This window comes from Hippocampus guttulatus, chromosome 9 (assembly GCF_054856545.1).
Source record: "Hippocampus guttulatus isolate MCC_2025c chromosome 9, RoL_Hgut_1.0, whole genome shotgun sequence".
In the NCBI taxonomy this organism is placed as follows: Eukaryota; Metazoa; Chordata; class Actinopteri; order Syngnathiformes; family Syngnathidae; genus Hippocampus; species Hippocampus guttulatus.
The window spans coordinates 19,576,471-19,597,846 of record NC_141269.1 but is presented as its reverse complement, the minus strand read 5'-3'; the positions used below and the strand labels follow the sequence as shown (position 1 = coordinate 19,597,846).

The following is a 21,376-nucleotide window of genomic DNA, read 5'->3' as shown; positions in this document are numbered from 1 at the left end:
TCCGATGTTTCCACAGATGGGCACTCTACCCTATTTTGCCAGTCTGTCCTCCGTCTGCAACATGGGGACCCTTCCGTCATCGTCCCCAAATCCTTGTGCATAAGATAATAGTCCTCAGTCCCTGTCCGTCTTTGTCCTTTTAAAGCGCTTCCTCCTTACATTTCACCAGTCTGTCCACCCACCCAAAAAAACAAAAAAAGCATACATCCATGACGCTGTGGGAGAGACGCTAACGGCAGGGGTTTAATAATTCATAAACATAATTTAATTCTTATTAGCTGGCTAATTTCCTCTTCACATGCACTTACATGAACATTTTGTTCACACGTATGTGCACAAGTCCCCCAATAGCTATAGGATGGCTTACACAGCGGGCCAGTACATGCAACAGTGTACAGTGATTTCATTCTGCTCCGAGCAAATATTTGAATTCTATACATTTTTCCACCGCTAAATCCCCGCTATTTTATGAGCGGCAGTACTGTTAATAAAAAAAGGGGTACAACAGGTTAGCACACAATTGGATTTATTGTGAAACAGTATATGGATCACTTTACACACAAAAACTATAAATTATGAACAGTGTGGACAACTTTACACACAAAAAATACATTCTTGTTTTGTTTTTTTGTGTTCGGACCCCTGCTGCTTCTCCTCCTTAAACATTGTAGGTGGGGTTCCCCAATCGGGGCATGTTCCCCTTGAGGAAGACCAGGGCGGTCCTCTTTGGCCGGAGGATGTCACCGGTTTTTGAAAAAAAACTTTTCTCAGCAGCAGAGCTAGGAAGAGGGGTGTTGTATTCAATGTAATTTAATTTAGTCCACCCATGTCTCCCTGTGCTGCGCTGGCGTGTTCCGTGTGCGCGTGTTTGGGTGACCAGTGATGCGTTTGAAGCTGCCAACACAACCACCATGGATCATCAGATTGACTGGTGATGAGTTAGCTTTTTTGGGATGGAGGACAAGTGCGCACGAGACAAGCGATGTGTCGTGATATTTCACATTCAGTCTGAAGTAGTGTATTGGAGGTTTACACACGCAAAACAGGCTGGGCTTGTTTCTTTCAGTCCTTAAATGGGCCTCCGTAGGTACTTGACCCGGTTAGGGATGATTACAAGGATGGACGAAACCCACTACCACCGTTCTACATACAGACCTATTATATAAGTGCCAATATTAAGCCTTTAATCCATTAATTCTAAATAGTGATCTTACAAGTTGTTTCCACCACCGCTACATCACACCAACAAGTGACGCTGGCTCTGTCAGAATGTGCACACTATTCCCCTACACTCCTACAGTATATAGTGCACTATTAAGGGGTTACATCATTTTGTCGGGGAGTCCGAATGGCCAGGGAGGATAAATGTAGCGCATTGAAAATAACCCATAATGCACTTGGAAAAGTACATTGATGTTTACTTAACAGGTTGATTTGGACCACAATGCATTGAAAGCAGAAAAACAACATGGCGCAAAATATGTTCAAGGGGAATAAAATACAGGTCGTTTAAAATATGTTTTTTGTTACTCACAATAGTAAGAGAGCTTAATGCGCCAGAGTATCATGATAGATACGTGGTCACCTGATGTGCGACGAGGCGCACGTAGCGAGCTGGCTGTCCGAATCGATAAAAAGAATGAGGTGACAACTATATATTTCTACACAAAGTATAAAGTGACTCAGGAGTTAGGAAATAAGAGTGGACATTCGGTCACAGCTGCTGACTGGGTTGCCGTGAATGGGAAAAAAAAATACAGTGTTTCTTTCCTTCAAAAAAAAGCCAAACTGTTAAAATGCAGATTTCAAAGTATAAACAAGATGACTTGTCAAGTCATGTAGTTTTCAAGTCGAGTCACTTATGACGGCATTTTCCCCAATCAGCCCCATACATACTACACCACTCCGTTATGCTGGGCACTACACAACAAGGCCGCCGTTGCTTTTCCATGACGACAGGCACACAGCGGGATGAAACAGTGCAAGCTTGTGCTGCATGATTTACACTCGCAGCATGTTTAATGACATTTCGCAAATGGCGAGTCAGAGCCACTGTTTTGGGGGAGATAGTAAATATGAATTGTCGTTGCACGATGTGGCAACGTTGCAAAGTGCAGCTCACAATGCTCAAACATTTTCACATAGACATAAAATCACTTTCTGGCTTTAAGACAGTGAGACAGCCAACCACTGTCAAGACAAAAATACAGTGTATACAGCAGACGTTCTTTGTATCTTACAACACTGAACCATATTTCCAATTACATATGTAACATGGATGAAAGTGCGGGATCGCGATTTCGCGAGCTGCATGCAAAGCTCGGCGCCAGGGCTCATTCATTTTGGAGAGCTAACTCATTCATTTGGCCGCCTCTCCGAGTCAGTGGCTCATCGACCTCACTCTGTGGCATCTGGAGGCCTCCGGCGTTCATCCAAAGCTGCCATTCCCTGTGGGGTTGGGGGAACGATGGGTAGTTCCGGAGGGGCGACGAGGAGGCTCGCCTCTGGAGACCTCTCATTCAAGTGAATGAGACCCGGCAATCAAGAGGTGCGTATGCACCCTTGCAACATCATCAAAAATGCACCCATGAGTACACATGAAATTTTAAGTAAATATGGTTCAACGATGGTGTCAAAATTATATTTATTGTATATTCTGTATATTTATGACTTTGCAGATGGCCAGCGGGCGGCTTGTCTAAAACCAGGACATGGGCGGCGGAGTTCCTTGCTTGACACAGACGCGCTCGGACCTGCATTTTAAAAAACCACCGTTTTAAAACCACCTCCGATGGTTCTGAAAAGCGGTTCCCAGCCGCAAAAAAGTCCAGTGGAAAAGCCAACATCCAGGGCTAAGCGAGGCCGTCTTGGTGTGGAGCGGGTCTTGTGGAAACGCCTTTAGATGTCAAGTCCCAATAAAGTCAAATCAAGTTTTTGGCATGCAAACCGCAGATCCTAAAAATAGCAACTTGAGTCTGACTCAAGTCATGTCATATAACTAGAGTCCCCCATCTCTGTTTTAAGAACCACAAACAACCTGAGACTAGGGTGTGGGGGTTATGGGAATAAATAAAACCACCATTATATTAAAAGACAGAATAACAACCTAAAATCTGAAAGTTGAAGAAAAGGTCACAGTAGATGACGCAGAGACAAGAGGGGGTAGCAACTAGGCTGAGAAACCTGTCAGCAAAGGGTGGATTAAGTGTGTGGAATTAGGACATAGTAGGAAAAAGGAGCAGTAGATACTTTCAAAAATATGGCTGCGGTACTCCATTTCCAGGTCTGCAAATTGGTCTTTCAGTTGGTGACTGAGAATTGTAATAAGCAGAACTGGCTGGATAATTATAACCACCATCACGATATGAAGCTGCGTATACTGCAGTATTGCTTTGGGGGGGGTCCCGTGTGTATTGGCCAAAAGCTGATCCTGGATTTGGGGCAGAGAAAGATGACTGCGTTGGATAAGGGCAAGGGACTGAAGCCATCGGTCTAAATGCTGGCCTGGGACCAGTGTAGCTCCCTGCCGGAGCAAAAGGTAAGCCTGCAGATGATACTACCTGTGATGAGGGAAGGACGGGGCCAGTGCCTGTTGCCAATAACGCAACTGGTGGAGGAGTGCAGGAAGGAGAAGAAGGACATTGGAGGTAGGGGACACCACAGGAAGCCCCTGCAGATGAAGGAAGAGGTTGGGAAGCATTATAGTAACTGGAGGTCTGGCATTTGTTGTTTGCTTGGTGCTGCTGATTTGCTGCTGTTGCGATTTGTGGATTCCAGTGATTAACTTGAGGGCCTTGGCTGATTCCTGGTGATGATGATGTAGCTGTGGGTTTATCCTCTCTTGTCTGTCGCATGACCTCCTGGAATTTCTCTATCCGCACGCGTCTTTTGTGAGCAAGGGAACGTAGAGGCAGGAAGCGGTCAAGGAATGAGTCCAATGGCAGAGAGCCCTCCAGAAATATATCAGCTAGAACCTGTAAGACAGACCAGTGACATGCGGTGAGGTTCATGACTGATGAGGCATTCACTCCTCTGAGTCGGTCAAAATCCGTGTGTTTTTTTCCACTCATCTTTTTTAAGAATTCAAACATCTGCTCTTAATTTCATTTGTATAAAGTACTTTTCTGCATACTTTTTTAGCGCCAGACAATCTAAATAGACCTAATAAAAGAATGTTAAATACAGACTAAAAAAAGCAGAGTGGAAGAATGCTTCTACTCGGCGTGCCTATGGAGCTCAGCCGTGCCACATGTCAAAGTGGCACGGTACGTTCCAGGTCAAAATGTCCCACTACTCACTCGAGTTTCTGAAAAGCATAACTGTACTCGATGGCGAAGAGTGACTTTTACATTTTTTTAAGCAGCCCTGTTAGTGCCGTTTTACTGCCGTGGTGCTGCCGTGTGACAGGCACTATTTGGGAAGAAAAGTTAAGGTATGTTATTAAAACTTTGAAAACGCTTTCTTTCTTTGTCAATATCTTATGTTACAATGTGGGCACCTGCGGCTACGAGACAGGTGCGGCTTTGGTGTGTACAAAATGTTTTTTTCCTTTAAAAATGTAGTGGGTGTGGCTTATAATGTGGTGAGGTCTAAAGTCCGGAAATTACGGTATTTGTCCAAGTACCGTAAATTCCGGATGACAAGCCGCTCCTTTTTTTCCACACTTTTCAACACTGCGGCGTGTAATATGAAGCGGCTTTTTAATTATTATTTTTTTCCATCATGGGAAAAACATGGACCAATAAAATGAATGAGTAGTTCACTGAAGTCCAATGAGATTGTATGACGAATCACAACTTCCACTCTTTTGCCGTAGCGGGGAAAAATGTGTTACCTGGCAACAGTCGACCAATAAAATGAATGAGTAGTACACAGGGGTCCAATGAAATTGTATGATTACCGGTAATCACAACTTCCCTATTTCAGTCTTTCTTCTAACCCTGATCAACATGGAGAATACCAGACGAAAAGCATATGATGCAGCTTTTAAACTAAAAGCGATCACTCAGGCAGTTAAAGAAGGAAATCGAGCTGCTGCCCGTAATCTTGGCATAGACGAGTTGATGGTGCGAAGGTGGAGGCTCCGGCAAGAAGAACTGAGCCAGTGTAAAAAGACAACCAAAAAGACCCATGCACATTTGATTTGCCCCTCACTCGGACTGGAAATAAAAAAGGTGACTCCTCCGTCATACTGAAAACAAGCGGCCACGAGAGAACACATTTTACCTGTGTTTTGAGCTGCGCAGCATCGGGCCTAAAGCTGCCACCGATGATCATTTTTAAGCGGCTGACTGGAGAAATAATTTCATACATCTTTTCCCATTTATATGATTTGCATTATTCTATTTAAAACCTCGTGGGCTGCAGTATTTCTCCTCGTAATTATGCAAATGCGCATCAAGATCTCCCTTTGTCTGGCCTCTTATGTGTTTCAACATAATTTCATTTTGCAAATGCATTTATCATGCTCATAAAAATATGGAGATTATTTTAACCTTAAGAAATTGTTGCGTTTTTTTTCTGCGGGGGTTCAGCGGGGGACCGCGTCCGCGGGCTCACCCGGAGGCGCTCCAGGCGGCAGGGACGCAGAAGCAAACCCCCGCCTACTCACTGGCCAGCGGTTTATAATATGGTGCGGCGCATATAATTACAAAATTGATTTTTCTTCATAAATCCGAGCATGCGGCTCTTAATCAGGTGCGGTCTGCAGCCCGGAATTTACGGTAACTACTTGTTCACAAAGTATTTGTTAAACAGTTCTCAACTGGGGTACAAGAGTGTCTGGATGTAACGGTAATTAAAGAAACAGCTCTTATTGAAAGTGCTTTACCAGGGGGGCAAAAGTGTTTCAAATTAGAAGTTTGTCAAACAGACTCTAAGACTACAGGTGTGTTATAGTAGATATGATTTCTCAAAAAACAGCCCTGACGTTTTGATGGACCGGGGATTGTTTAATGCTGCGTGAATTTCAATTTTTAGGCCTCCAATGACATAAATAAAGGTCAATAAGGAGTTTTCGAACCCCATAGGCAACCAATGAACCTAGAATGGGTCTGAGTGACATCATTCCATAAATAAATTTGACTTGACTTGAATTCTGCCGATCTTTTGGGAGCGATGTGTGAACAGTCAAGGGTGTTTTAATAACATGAGCACTGGCCACTCTTATCTCCTGATAAGACCTGTTAAATTCTGAGTACTCATCAGTCCGAGAGATATAAATACACGTACATCTGTACAGGAATATGGTCCATGCATCTCAACATCAACTCAAAGTTCAAAGGTTTAGGGTTTTCGTTTTATCACAAGATAAACGTCATTGTGCTACCAACTCAAAGTATGACAAGCATTTATATTTTTTTCTCTTCCATCTCTCTCACTTTCTTGTCGCTCCCTCCCTCGTTCCCTTTCTCTCTCTTCTCCTCTCTCTATGTGTATAAGCAAGTTTGGACACCAATTTAAATTTGTGGTGGGCATAAGGATACATAGTGGCTTAATAATAACACATATACAGTAATCCCTCGTTTATCGCGGTTAATGGGGACCAAAACCACCCGCGATAAACGAAAATCCGCGAAGTAGCGACCAATTAACATATGCAGGTAATTTTTTTTTTTTTTAAGTCCGCAAAATGTCCGCAAGAAGCTGCAAAACAACAGCGAGTCGTATAGAGCAACATATACAGTACTGTACTGTACTCCATGTATATATAATTCTTTTTTTTTATGAATATGTTTGAAAAAAATTGGCGATGCACTGAAGCCGCGATAAACGAACCGCGAAATAGCAAGGGATTACTGTAATAATAATAATGAATTGATGTATGTATTAAATTAGATGTATGTATTATTAATATTTTTTCTTTATGATCAAACCACAGTCGGCCAAGACCTATCTCTGCAAAATGGATTTTTTTTTTTTAAATTGAAGAAAATTGGGAGAGAAAAAAATTGCTCAGGGGTACGTATGTGGGCTGCACTGTACTGATTTATCATACAAGTAAAATGGGTGTCAGGTTTTATCACTGAATGAATTAAACTCATATGTGAAGTAAATGTATTTAAATAGTTTCGCACTGACCTCTGACTCAGCTTCTGCTTTTTTGCCCTCTGTCTGCAGTCTGGAGAAGAATGCTTCTGGTGACACTTGGCCAATCATTCCATCTGTGCAGATGAACAAGGAATAAAAAAGAAAAGAAATGACTAAATCATAAAAGTGGGGAAATTAATTACCGTAAAAAGAAATATATATGATGACAATCTGAATAAAAGCAACACTCAAGAAATACGGAAAATACTAAATCACGTCATTAGAAATAGCTCTAAGAAAGCAGATTATCCAGAGTACTCTAAACACAAAGACAAACATACTATAATTGAGAAAACTGAAGAAATAGCTAATGAATTTAATGAGTATATTGTTAATATCGTCAGTAACGTAGCAAAACAAATTCCTGATCCAACAAACTTGTTTGAAATAGTTACATGGGAAAAAAACTCTTCCTTACTGCTGTGAATCATAATGAAGTATTAAATATTATAAAAACATTTAAAAATAAAAAGTCAACTGATTGCTTAAATATTGATATGACAATAGGAAAACAGATTATAGAATTTGTAGTGGGACCTTTCACCTACATATGCAACCTGTCATTCAAAGCTGGTATATTTCCATCAAAAATGAAGACTGCAAAAGTCATTCCGATTTATAAAAGTGGAGAAAGACATTTATTTAAAATTATAGACCAAAATCAATTCTCAAAAATATTGGAAAAACTATTCTCATACAGACTTGATAACCTCATCCATAAACATGTGCTATGAAGTGAAAATCAATACGGCTTTAGAGAAAAACGGACCACCTCAATGGCAGTTATGGAGCTTGTGTAAGCAATAGCCACTAATATAGATAACGAAGAATTTACTGTTGGAATTTTTCTAGATCTAAAAAAAGCTTTTGATACAATAGATCATAGTACAGTCAAACCTCGGTTTTCGAACGTCTCGGTTCTCGACCAATTCGGTTTTCGACCAAAATTTTCGATTTTTTTATGCCTCGGATGACGAACAAATTTAGGTTCTCGAACAAACTGAGTGCACTTGAATGCACCACTTGACTCCTCTCGCCTTCCTTACACAAGGAAATGACGCTTCCTCGGGTAGACGAGGAAGTGATGCTTCCTCGTGTCGCTTTCCATTGTGAGCAGACGTGTTCAATAAACTTTTTTTTTAAAAGAGCGTGTTTTCGGTTTTCAAACAATTCAGTTTTCGAACAGCCTTTTGGAACGGATTATGGACGAAAACCGAGGTTTGACTGTACATTATTGAATAAATTAGAGAGATATGGCATTAGAGGCATAGGATATAAATGGATTGAAAGTTATTTAGAAAACAGATATCAGTATGTGCAATTCAACAATAAAAAATCAAATCAACTGAAGATCACTCATGGAGTTCCTCAGGGATCTGTGCTTGGTCCAAAACTATTCATCTTATATATAAATGATATCTGCAGTGTCTCAAAACAATTCAAATGTGTCCTATTTGCCGATGATACAACTTTCTACTGTTCTGAAGAAAATATGAAACAGCTCCTGAAAACTGTGGAAAATGAATTAAACAAATTAAAAAACTGGTTTGACAGGAATAAATTATCACTTAAAAAATTTGAAAAAAGTCAAAGTTAATTGTTTTTGGCACGAGACCAATCAAACACCAAGTTAAAATTAAGGTAAACTCAATTGAAATAGAATGAGTTTATGAAAATAAATTTCTTGGATTAGTAATAGATGCAAAACTATGCTGGAAGCCACATATAAATAACGTTAAAAGAAAAATATCCAAAACCATAAGGATGTTCGATAAAGCTAAGGATGTGCTGAATAAGAGCTCTTTGCACACATGATACTCTTCATTACTACTTCAATATATGACCTATTGTGTGGAAATATGGGGAAACACCAGTAAAACAAACACACTCCCTGTATTAAAACTACCGGTACAAAAAAAAAAGCAATCAGAATAATCACTAGATCCAAATATACGGAACCCGCGAATCCACTAGTTATCAAATTAAACAATGACATTTTTATGACCTGGTTGACTTCAAAATCGCCCAATTAATGTACAAAGCACACAATAACCTCCTTTGCCAAAACATCCAGAAACTTTTCGAAATTCGAGAAAGTTGTTATAATTTAAGGGGTACTAACCTATACAAAATATCCAACACACGAACAGACATCAAGCAAAGGAGTGTATCTGTAATAGGTGTAAATCTGTGGAATAATTTTGAAACGGACCTGAAAATGAGTAACTCGCTTGTTGAGTTCAAAAACAAATTCAAGAGAGTAGTACAAGAAAACTACACAAATCAGAATTAAGCTGATAAAATTTGATACATTTATAAAATATAGTAATACTTCAGAATTACATTGATAAACTTTTTAAATGTATTAATGAAATGTAGTATCCATTATGAATATGAGAAAATCGACATATATATGTGCTAGAATGAGTATGTATATACAAACCGGAAGTTGTAAATATAGATAAGTACAGCACACATAAGGGTAAAACCATTTGCTGATATGTAGACTTTTTCCTTTTCTGTATTGAAAAATGATCATTTCATATATTATATAACAAGGGGTAGGACTAGATAAGTTTTTTACTTCTTCCTACTCCTTGGAACATATAATTGTGATGATGACTATTTTCTTTTCCTTTTTTATATTTTACTTGCCTTCACTTTTTGCCAATTTATTACTGTATTGTATATTTTATATGTTCAATAAACAATAAACAAACAAACAAACAATGTCATCTCTCTATCTGCACACGAACCACTGTTTCGCAGCAACTGCCTCAAGACTACAAAGAAAAACTTGCCACTTTCCGCACCTACTGCAAAAATAAGTGGAAAAAGATCCGACCAGGGCATGGTGTGAATATGGATATTAATGTTTGAACAACGTTGAGTTATTGTTATTGCTTTGCACTAGTTGGAGCAATATTGTGCTTACACTTTCATTTGATTTACCATCACGATATCAGACTGTTTCCACTACGTGATAAAATGTTGCACTAACTGTTATAACTTGCTGTTGGTTAAGTGAACCGTGTCGCTGATTTATTAAGTAAGTTTTACTGATATCTGATCCTTCTGTTGGCATTTCCTTCAGCGTAGCCCCATCTACTGGATGCATTGTAGATCGCGTATTTTAATACAATGCGCCTAATACAGTATATGAAGAAAATTACAAAATAGGCCATTCATTGAAGGTGCGCCTCATAATCCAGTGCGACTTATAGTGTGGAAAAAAACAGTACTCTGTCCTTTACTGGAGCATACCTATAATGGTGTGGTGTTCTTTGTAGGTTTCTCTGATAGCCTCGAGCTGTAGATATCTCTCCACCAGAACTTCTCTTCTCGACTCCAGGTCTGGCCTCATGGCCAGGTTTTGCTCGGCAAGGCTGCGATTGGATGCCAAAGCCATCTCTCTCTCCAAGTGGATGTTCTGGATCTTTGCAATGGGATTGCAGAAAACAGAATTTGAATTTATTTTGCTTCAATTAGATAAGAAGCAATACTTCTTGTACAAACCCAATTCTAATCAAACTGGGATGTTGTGTTAAACAAATAAAATCAGAATACATATAAATATACAAATATTGCTTGAGAACCGATTTTTGGTCGTCATCCGAGGCATAAAAAACTCGCAATTTTTGGTTGAAAACCGATTTGGTCGAGACGTTGACGTTCAAAAACCGAGGTTTGACTGTACAATGATTTGCAAATAATGTTCAACCGATATTCAGTTGAATATACTAAAAAGATAATATATTGATTGTTCAAACTAGTAAATGTTCTTGTTTTTAGTAAATAATGATTAACTTGGAATTGTATGGCTGCAATACGCAAAAAAGCTGGGACAGGGTCAAGCCCCCTCGGTGCCCATCTTAAAAAATCATTTTAAAACTCATTTTTGTTTTTTGGCTCTTGACACAACATGAGACTTAATTTGTTGTTTCTCTTGTTGTGCTTTCTACTGTCTCCATTATTAATTTATTGTTTTGTTGTTGTATGAATTATTTTTGTGTACATGTATTTTTTAGCACTTTGTATACAGCAGTGGTTGTTTTAAAGTGCTCGATGAATACAGTTGAGAGTTAAGTTGAGAGCATGTTTACCACTGTGCTCCCTCTTCTTTTAACAACATTCAATAAACATTTGTAAAGGACACTAGTTGTTTAAACTTTGTAGGTGGAATTATTTCCCATTCTTCCTTGATCTACACTTTCAGCTGTTCAACAGTACCCATTGTCGTATTTTACGCCTCAAAATGCGCCACACATTTTCAATGAGAGACAGGTGTGGACTTTAGGCAGGCCAGCTCAATTCCCACACTCTTTAACGACAAAGCCAAGCTGCTGTAACATGTTGAGGATGTGGTTTGGCATTGTCTTGCTGAAATAAGCAAGGGCATCCATGAAAAAAAACATTGCTTGGATGGCAGCATATGTTTCTCCAAAATCTGTACGTATCTTTCAGCATAAATGGTGCCTTTATAAATGTGTAAATTTCCCATGCCATTGGCACTAACACAGCCCTATACCATCACATATACTGTTTTTTAAACTTTGCATCCGGAACCTTCCTCATGGTTCTTTTCCTCTTTTGCCCGGAAGACACGATTACAATTTACAAAATTTATTTTAAACGTGGACTTGTCAGACCACTTTTCCACTTCATCAGCAGCATTTTTCAGTGTTGCTCCATGTACAGCACTTTGTATGCAGCGATAGCTGTTTGAAAGTGCTCTATAAATACTGTTGACTTGACTTGTTGTTGATGAATGGCTTTGCTTTGCATAGTTGCATTTAAAGTTGAGCTTTAGCATGTGGCGCCAAACTGTAATCACTGACATTGGTTTTCTGAAGTTTGTTCATCTATGTGTGCCCTGCGATAGGCTGGCAACCGGTTCAGGGTGTACCCCGCCGACTGCCCGAAGACAGCTGGGATAGGCTCCAGCACGCCCTGCGACTCTTGTGAGGAAAAGTGAATCAGAAAATGGTTGGATGGATAGATGGATGGATTTCAGAAGTGACACATTGATGGTCTAAAGTGACACATTGATGTTGGTTTTTGATCCAGTGCCACCTGAGGGATTGAATATCATGGGTATTCACTGTTGGTTTTTGGCCTTGACGCTTACATGCAGTGATTTCTCCACATTTTATGAACCTTTTAATGACATTATGAACTGCAGATGATGAAATCCCCAAATTCCTTACAATTGTACATTGAGGACACATTGTCCTAAATTTTTTGGACTATTTCCTGACAGTTATTTACAAAAGGATGAACCTTGCCCCATCTTTTGGCATAAATGAGCAACTCATATATCCAATCATGGCACCCACTTTTTCCCAATTAGCCTGTTCACCTGTGTGATGTTTCAAACAGGTGTTTGATGAGCATTCCTCAATTTTCTTTTTTGCCACCAGTCCCAGCATTTTTGGAATGTGTTGCAGCCATAAAATGACTTGGTTGTTTTCAGCTTTCAGGATGAGTATGCAGATCCTTGCAACATTAACAAGCTGCAATATGGGGTGAATGGAACAAGAATGGGCCTCAGGATCTTGTCATGGCATCTGTGTGCATTCAAAATGGCGCAATAAAATGCACCTGTGTTTGTTGCCCATAACATGCGCCTGCCGATACCATAACCCCACCACCACCATGGGCGACTCAATCCACCATGTGCTGACATACACCTACCCCTACACACCTGCCCGGCGCCTCAGGTCTGTGGACCAGACATTATTAGAAGTACCAAGAACTAAACTGAGGCTCAGAGGGGATCGAGCCTTTTCTGTTGCTGGTCCCTCTCTCTGGAATGACCTCCCACTGAACATTCGGCAAGCCTCCTCGCTGCCCATCTTCAAAACCATCCTCAAAACTCACTTGTATTCTTTGGCATTCGACTCAGCATGACTTAGATTTGTTCTTGGTTTTACTGTTTGGTGCTTTCTACCGCCTTTACTACCGATTTGTCTTACTGTTTATTGTGCATGTTAAATTGCTCCATGTACAGCACTTTGTATGCAGCGATGGCTGTTTGAAAGTGCTCTATAAATACTGTTGACTTGACTTGACTTGACATCAGCAAATATCACACCCATACACACTGCCATCTGCCCTGCACAGCAAAATCCAGGATTCATCTGCGAAGAGAACACCTCTCCAACGTGCTAGATGCCATCCAATGTGAGGATTTGCCCACTCTAATCAGTTACAATGACCAATTTCAGTCGGATCGAGACCCTGATGGGACGACAAGCATGGAGATGAGCTTCTGTGAGACAGTTTCTGACAGTTGGTGCGAACATTTTTTGGTTATGCAAACCAAATTATGGTTGGTATTCGACGATCTTCGAGGTGAACATGGCGGAGGTGGAAGTCCTGGATTGGTGTGATTACACGCGGTCTGGTGGTCTGTGGGTTGATTGTACTGCCAAACTGTCTGAAATACCTTTGGAGACAGCTTATGTCCGACAAAGGAACATTCAATTTATGGGCAACTGCTCTGGTAGACATTGCTGCAGTCAGCATGCGCCCGCAAAACTTGCAACATTGGTGGCATTGTACTGGGTGATAAAACTGCATATTTCAGAGTGGCCTTTTATGATGGCCAGCCTCAGCCACACCTGTGTAATATCCAAACTGTCTAATCATCATTTTGATTTGCCAGATCTGTGAGTATAGATGATGAGCTTGATGAAACAAACTCTGAATAATTATAATCATAACAATAAGAAGAAGAAGAAGAAAAGATATAGCAACACCTCTGATCGCAAGTTGCAATTGCAGACTGCTGACCGCAAACAACTTCTAGTGATGCAGGTCACGGGCCACCATAGGTTAAAGGTGACCTGCTTTTTTATTTTATTTTTTAAATACTTTTTGTGAAAGTGAGACTGACAGGATACCAAGGGTGCAGTGTGCACTAACACAACATTTATCACATTAATAACATACATAGACACACAAATGTTTTGTCTTGGGTTTTTTTCCCTCTACACCAGGGGTGTCCAAAGTCAGTCCTGGAGGGCCACTGTCCTGCCTGTTTTCAGCTCTCCCAGCTGTGACACAACCTGATTCAAATGATCAGCTCATCAACCAGCTCTGGGGCAGCATTACAACAATCCTGATGATGTGAATCAGGTGTGTTGCTCTTGGGAGAGCTGGAAAACAGGCAGGACAGCGGGCCTCCAGGACCGACTTTGGACACCCCTGCTCTACACCCATCGCGATCGACTTGGGACAAGTCCGCGAGCTACCGGTCGATCGCAATCGACTTATTGGGCACCCCTGCGCTATGTGATTGCTTATGAGAAAAAAGTTGAATAACCATAAAATCCAATATAGTGCCAATTGTTTTGAATATTGCCAGAGACGGATGAGGGCATGGGTAGAAAGAGATATACACATTAATTTTGGTGACGATCAGTTGCAGTTTTCTATCTTGAAGCTATCTTAAGCGATTTGTCTATAGTGATTGCCTAAGACAGGGATGGGCAAACTTTTTGGCTCGGGGGCCACATTGACTTTTAAAATTTGACAAATGGGCCGGCTCAGCACAAGATACAGTACATATAAAAAACTGCATTTGTTGACAGTCCATATCAAACATCAACAGAACAAAAGCATTAAAGTATTAACATACTTTTTTAATGAGAACAGTGTTGTTGATCACCCATTTTTAGCCAGAGCATTGCTCTAGATGCATTGTGATCTGACTCGTCAAAGTAGAGCGATACGATATTTTCTAGTTAAGGAATCATATTTGTGGTGTCCAATCTTTCCTTATAACAGAATTTCCTTCTGTGGGAAACAACTACGTTACATGTCCTGTATGAACGTCCAAATATGTTAACAACATACATGTGTGACAACACAAGCAACAAAGTGCAACTACCGGTATATATTGCCCAAATACTGTTTAGAACACAAAAACTGCAGTATACAGTACAGGTACATGAACAAAATATAGTCTAAAAAAATTAGGACTATTTGCTACAAAATGAGACTAGGAACAGACCTGGTAGCTTTTCTTTCCACTCACTCACTCACTGTCTCTAACTTGACCTCCCCTTGATCACCACCCAAGACAGCATTGCTCAGCTGATGTCGCGCAACCAACTTTTGAAGCCAGCCACGGAACGCTTCGAAGTCCTCAATGGCCATAGTTAGCGCTATGGGGCTCGCCTTCTCTCTTATCAGCGGTCAGGTTTGCGGAAAGTTTTTAAGCACGATAACAGTTAAACCATTCCAGGAAATGTTCATTTACTCGACTGTACGCCGAGCCGCAAGCAATTCACTCTGAGCGTGGAAATAGCCAGAATCGGACTGAGCAAGAAACACTTCTTCGTTTTTCAAAGTCTCGTAGATTTGAGTCTTTCAGACACTAAGCGTCTTCTGAATGTTTCGTACTTTGTAACCCGCTTCATTTAATCGGATGCATTTCACTTTCTCTTCCATGGTCCTCTTCGTTTGGATGCCATGATCTACACAGGACGTAAATGTAAATGAATTAAATTAAAAACTCACTGCAATAAAGAGTCACATGTCACGGTTTTGGATCCAATGTTTGAAAATAGCGGCGCGGACACACTTATTCCGTCGTATCGAGCGGGAGTTGCTTGAGTTGGCGCTACTGCGGGTTTCCGGGTTCCGGAACTTCCATTGTTATGAATCGATAGTAGTAGAAAGTTGAATGCATACGTTTTTTTACAGGGTTCAGGAATTTCCTTTTGACTGAGCTCCGTAGGTGGTAGATAAGATCCCTCCCTCTGTCTCTCCCACTCTCTTGTCCTCTCCCCCTCCCTCCCTCCATTGTGCTCTGCAACTTCAAGTCAATAAGCCGTCTGGCGTTTACATGCCTGTCATTCCAAGTCCAAATGAAATGAATGCAATCATTCACATCGAACCTTAATTGTGTACCATACGGCGGGCCGGATTAAAAAGACCAACGAGCCGCGGACTGTAGTTTGCCCACACCAGGCCCAAGAGCAACAATGTCAAACATACGGCCCGCGGGCCGGCCCGCAAGGAGGTTCGATCAGGCCCGCAGGATCATTTAACTCATTGAATACCACCCCTTTTCACTGGAGCAACCCCCTCAATCCCTCACATTTTACTAAATTTTGACAGATTTGCAAGGCCCACAGAATTTTCTGTCCTATGGCTATATAAACATGCGACCTATCAGAAGAAAGGTGAGACTCTCTTCTTTCAGCAGAAAAAAGTTTGTTTCTATCTTTCTCAATTCTTTGGCAATCAGCATTAGAGAATTGCTAAGTTTTATGGAAAAGGCTGATTTTCTTCAGAAATCCAGAGAAAATGAGCTTTTTGTAAAAGCATGCATTTCAAGCTTCATTTCAAGTTTGACACAATTTTTTGCTTTTGTGACAGCTCAAATACCTCAATTTCCTTCCTCATACAAAACATTACAAAAAATGTTTTTATAGCAAAATAATTTATTTGCACAAAACAAAACTACTGAACTATGAACTTGAGGAGCTCGTCTGCTCGTCTGGAGGAAGTCAGCTGGCTCTTCAGACTCCAGTTGTGCAGCAGCAACCAAAGGCCCAGGGGTCGCTGTGAAGGGGATGGTTTTTGGCTTCCATCCACTTTGTCGCCACATCGATTCATCCCCACCACGTCCAGATGCATGACCTATAAATTAGAGAAATATAAACAGTTGCAAATGTTAGATATTTATTGCCGCAATGTGAAGTTTAACTTTTATTTACTTCTTTGCACTGACAACATGAGCGGGTGCTGTTAGGCTGCTCGATCCATGACCTGTAAATTATAAAAACATAAAACGTTGCAAATATATATTGCTGCAGAGTGAGGTACAATACTTTTATTTACCTTTCTTTCCACCACCAAAGCAAGGAGTCGTCGTCTTTTGGCTTCTGGTTGGACAATCTGTAATTTATAAAAATATGTACAATTACCACACTTTTATTTTATTTTATTTTTTATTGTTGCTATACACTTACACTTCCCCATCTCTCACACACACATACATACTCGCACACTGCTATTTACACTATTCATTCCACATTGCTCAGCATCCAATTTGAAATGAAATGGAATATGAATTGAACACTAGTGGTTTTAGCAGAGCTGAGCGGACCAAATGTGTCCTGTTTTTTTTGTTTTGTCGAGAATGGCGACACGCAAGTCAGCACATTTACGGCGCATATTTTCATCCACATCTACGAGACGCATCAACCGTACATAAATGATTAGTGTTACTGGCAACTTTATAGTATAGCGGGGAATGTAGCGGTGCATAAAAGTGACTGATGAGGCATAAGAAGTACAATACAACACATGCCGATTTATATAGCGCTTTCACAACAGCGGCAGCTGTAACAAAGCGCTTAACAAAACAGTTAACATAAAGTAAAATAATAAACACAACACATAACATAAAACACAGACAGTCGTGATGAAGTTTTGAATGGGAACTTGCAAGCTAGTCAGCAGTTACCTTCTCGTTCCAGCGGCTCTGGCGAAAACTCTCAGCTGCTTTCCGTTATGTCCGAAGGCACGTATTCGTCCGACAGATCGGGATCCAAATCGCTCTCCAATTCATCGTTTTCGCCGTCGTCATTACGAGACGATTCCAGCGAATCGCTGACGTGTGCCCGGCGTCGGCCAATGCGAAGCAATGCGGCCTCTTTGCCGTCATCGCTGGAAGTCGCTGGGGAGACGATTTGTGAGCGATGTGCCCCACGGGAGGCACAAAATGCTCTGCTAAGCGATGGTCCGGGACGTGGAGCATGTTCATCTTCATCAGATGAACTCAAAACTCGGCATGAGCTATGCGGGCCACGTGTAGGACGCGATGTTTGCGCAGGAGGACTGTCGTTTGACGGTTGCTGCTTTCGATTACGTGACCGAAGCGTCATCTTCTCTTCCACACAAACACCATATCCTTTGTTGTTTTGTTTCGAGGACGCTTTTATACCAAAAAAAAAAAAAAACAACAATCCTCAAGTGTTAGTTGTTTTCTTTTCTCCATCGTTGCTAGTTGCTAATATTCCAATCCACTATCCACATCCGCCACTACCACGCCCCCTCTACCACTACTGCGGCATGATCCTGGTGGACTTTTGCACCACTGCCATCTGATGGCCATTTTTTAAACTATTTAACATTGCAGTCAAGCCTGCTCCTTCAGTGAGAAGTTGCATCGGACTCTCTTGCACCCTCCCCCATGAAAAACGTGAGTGACGTCTTTAGACGTCATGGGGAGGCAGCGGCTATGTGCTAATTGACGCTTTTAGATGTCAAAGGCTTTGAATGAGTTAAAAGTGAAAAAAATGCTTTAAAGATATGGAATGAATACTTTTAATAAGGTGCAATTCACGGAGTATCCACTAGGGGACACATTGTTTTGATCAGAGAAGAAAACAACAGCAGTCTCAGTCTGTCACTGAGACAGACCCAACACAGCAGATGCTATCAAAGACATGTGAATACTTTAATCTTTACACATTTAATAGCACTCTCCTTAGTTTGTAAGGTGTAGGCAGGGATTAAATGTAGATTTTATATGCACATGTGTAAATGGTTTAAAAATTCCTTTCTTTATAAATCTTGTTTAATCTTAAAGTGAATAACTATATTTTTCAATACCAATTACTTGTTAAAGTTTGTACAATCAGTGGATCAGTTGCAATGCATATATGTGAATGATAAAAGTAAATTGCACATTTTTCCAAGGAAATCTAAGGTGCTTCATGAAATGTGTGGTAAAAGATATGTTCATTAAATTTCAACATGTTCCTAATGTTCTTGTGCTTCACTATACCAAAACAAGGACATTATTTTGGTTATTTATAGCAGAGTATGGTATAATTTTCATGTTCCGACCCACTTGACATCTACCGAGGCCATATGTGGCCCATAATGTGATATGAGTTTGACACCCCTGCCTAAGAGGAAAGGTTTTCACACGAATACAATCCTAAATCTGGTGGCAATTGTGATTATATTCATAGAATGATTAGAGCATGTATAGAGATGTGCACATATATTTTGGTGAAGAGATGTGCACATATATTTTGGTGACGATTGGTTACCTTTTTCTCACATAGAAACATTTAGCTTTTTCTCTATAGTGCGCGCCTATGGGGAAGAAAAGGCTTAATGTCTATATAGATAAAATCAACAAGCATATTGTGTCAATCTCTTGGATTCTTCATAGATTGATGTGGGGATGGGTAGAGGTACATGCAAATTTCGATAATGATTGGTTGTACTTTTCTGACATTAACCAACGTTAATCTTCTTTACATAAATCAACTACTCTATGCACACAAATGTTTCACTTTGTGTTGAACGTGTGACTTCTGAGATGCATCTCAGCTCTCACCTCATCAGACTCGTGGGCCATAGATGCCACCTTTTCCGGGTGATCCAGAAGTTCATGTAGCTCCGATTGGCTCAGGTCAAGAATCTTCTCCATTTGATTTGCCAGTATTGCTAGTCATTGTACAAGGACCAGAAAATAATTACCACACTGTTTGGAGGTGGCTGTTTCAATCTTTTTACATTGCTGCTCAGTTTACTAGGCCTTGACATGAGGTAAAATAATAATAATAATAATTAAAACAAGGTCTCAATACGGCATGTAGCCTATATATTATTAACAGCTTTAGTCATAGGTAGTGAAGAACGGTAGATAAAGTTGATACAAGTACTTACACAGTGCTAGCAAACCAAATTCCTCCTTATACTGACTGGGAGTGACATCCAAACAACACTGAAATTCACTAACAGGTAAGTTAACGTCAATGTCCACTGGGGCGCTGTTCTATTCGGACTTAAGTAAGTGCTCTCCACGTTCCTTATAAGACGCCTTTCTTATTAGTCAAGTGATGTCCAATCTTACCTATCGGCTTTACCAGTAAAAATACAACAGTTGGAACAAAAGCAACGTCAGTTACTACGAGCATCAACTGCGAATGTAGCCCAGGGTTTGACAATCAAAACGAAACCCAAAATAACGCCGCTTGTTTCCGACAATCAATTTGATGCTTCCGAGTGTCCTTGTCCAGCTAAATTTGATCAGACGATGCCTGACTCCCGAAGATTCTAGTAATGTCATGCTATTTGATTAAAAAGTAAAGTTTCGCTTTACACCAACACAAACGGCCGCCATATTAAGAAGAATCCATCTTACTATGTGGATCGGGTGTGCGTGAAAAATTTAACAAGCAGAAATTGGAAGCACCGACGAGCAGCAAGCAATTCGTATTATCAAGTCTTTGGAACCTTTCTACGTAACACATTAGGAGGGGTTCTTGTGGCAGGTTTCCTTTTGATTTGTATTCCTTCACTGAAAGGATAATGGTACAGTCTACTGTGTGTGCGTGTGTGTGTGTGTGTATGTGTCTCTCTCTCTCTCTCTCTCTCTCAATCTCTCTCTCTCTCTCTCTCTCTCTCAGTATAACTTTATTTAAAGGTAGTTAACTTGACAAACACAGCCAGGGCACAAGGACAGCACAACAAATCAGTACTGTACTGCTAAAAAACAAGAAACAACATTGGCACAATATAAACACAGTATATGACCTAAACACATTCACTGGATTAAAAAATGAAGTACAAAGTATCGTTGCATGCTTGGATTTATGTGTGTGTGAGTGTTTTGTTGTTTCATCAAATGCACCACCGTAATTTAAAGGCCAAGCGTCAAGTAAACTTGATCAACCATCTTTTGAGAACTAAGAGCTAAAACTATTTCAAGCAAAATGTTGCTTTTTTTTTTAACGCAACATTCTAGTTTTTTAGATTATAGTTAGACCTATAACAATGCGCCTAACCACGAAAATATTTTTGTTCGGCAATCTCTGGCGAGTGATGTCGTTCAAAGAATGCCAAGGCACCAGTCGGCCATTGTACTGCATTGTTGATTGTCCCATTAGCTACGCTTTGCCATTGTTTATTCTGCGAAATGCCTCGGCGCTGTGTGGCAATGGACTGTTCACAATCAGGCTAACAGTTTGAGTGTCCAAAAGTAAAGAATTGGACATGAAAATGGACCAGTTTCGTTCTCACAAAGCGAATGAAATTCAGACCGGTGTCAATGAACGTTCTTTGTCACAAGCACTTTGAAGACCTCTGTTTGCTCAACCGTTTTGCTTATGACAAACGTTTTGCAAAAAGTTACATGTGATAATTATTCAATAACTCTGGATGTTGTTAACAAAAAACATTTAATTTAATTCAAAATATTATACGTGAACACAGATGGAATCCTATACGAAAACATTCATAATATATG

The 21,376-nt window shown here is 40.4% G+C and overlaps 1 protein-coding gene across 1 annotated transcript; it reads right to left on the bottom strand.

Annotated features, from left to right (window-relative positions):
* Window positions 1-509: 509 nt before the first annotated feature.
* vps37c (VPS37C subunit of ESCRT-I) lies at window positions 510-20,367 on the bottom strand. Its single transcript, XM_086120619.1, has 5 exons — window positions 19,795-20,367; window positions 19,463-19,572; window positions 10,354-10,525; window positions 7,081-7,163; window positions 510-3,974 (listed from the first exon to the last, which is right to left on the bottom strand). Exons 2-5 carry the CDS (start codon window positions 19,553-19,555, stop codon window positions 3,252-3,254), a joined length of 1,071 nt encoding a protein of 356 aa, XP_085976745.1. The 5' UTR covers window positions 19,556-19,572; window positions 19,795-20,367; the 3' UTR covers window positions 510-3,251.
* Window positions 20,368-21,376: the final 1,009 nt, after the last annotated feature.

What these genes read in the sequence shown, in the direction of transcription:
- vps37c (XM_086120619.1), bottom strand. Translation starts at nt 19,555, where the DNA reads ATGGAGAAGATTCTTGACCTGAGCCAATCGGAGCTACATGAACTTCTG. An exon ending in TGGCCCACGAGTCTGATGAG is followed by an intron (nt 10,526 to 19,462) that starts GTGAGAGCTGAG and finishes CCCATTGCAAAG; the next exon opens with ATCCAGAACATCCACTTGGA. An exon ending in AGAACACCACACCATTATAG is followed by an intron (nt 7,164 to 10,353) that starts GTATGCTCCAGT and finishes TCATCTGCACAG; the next exon opens with ATGGAATGATTGGCCAAGTG.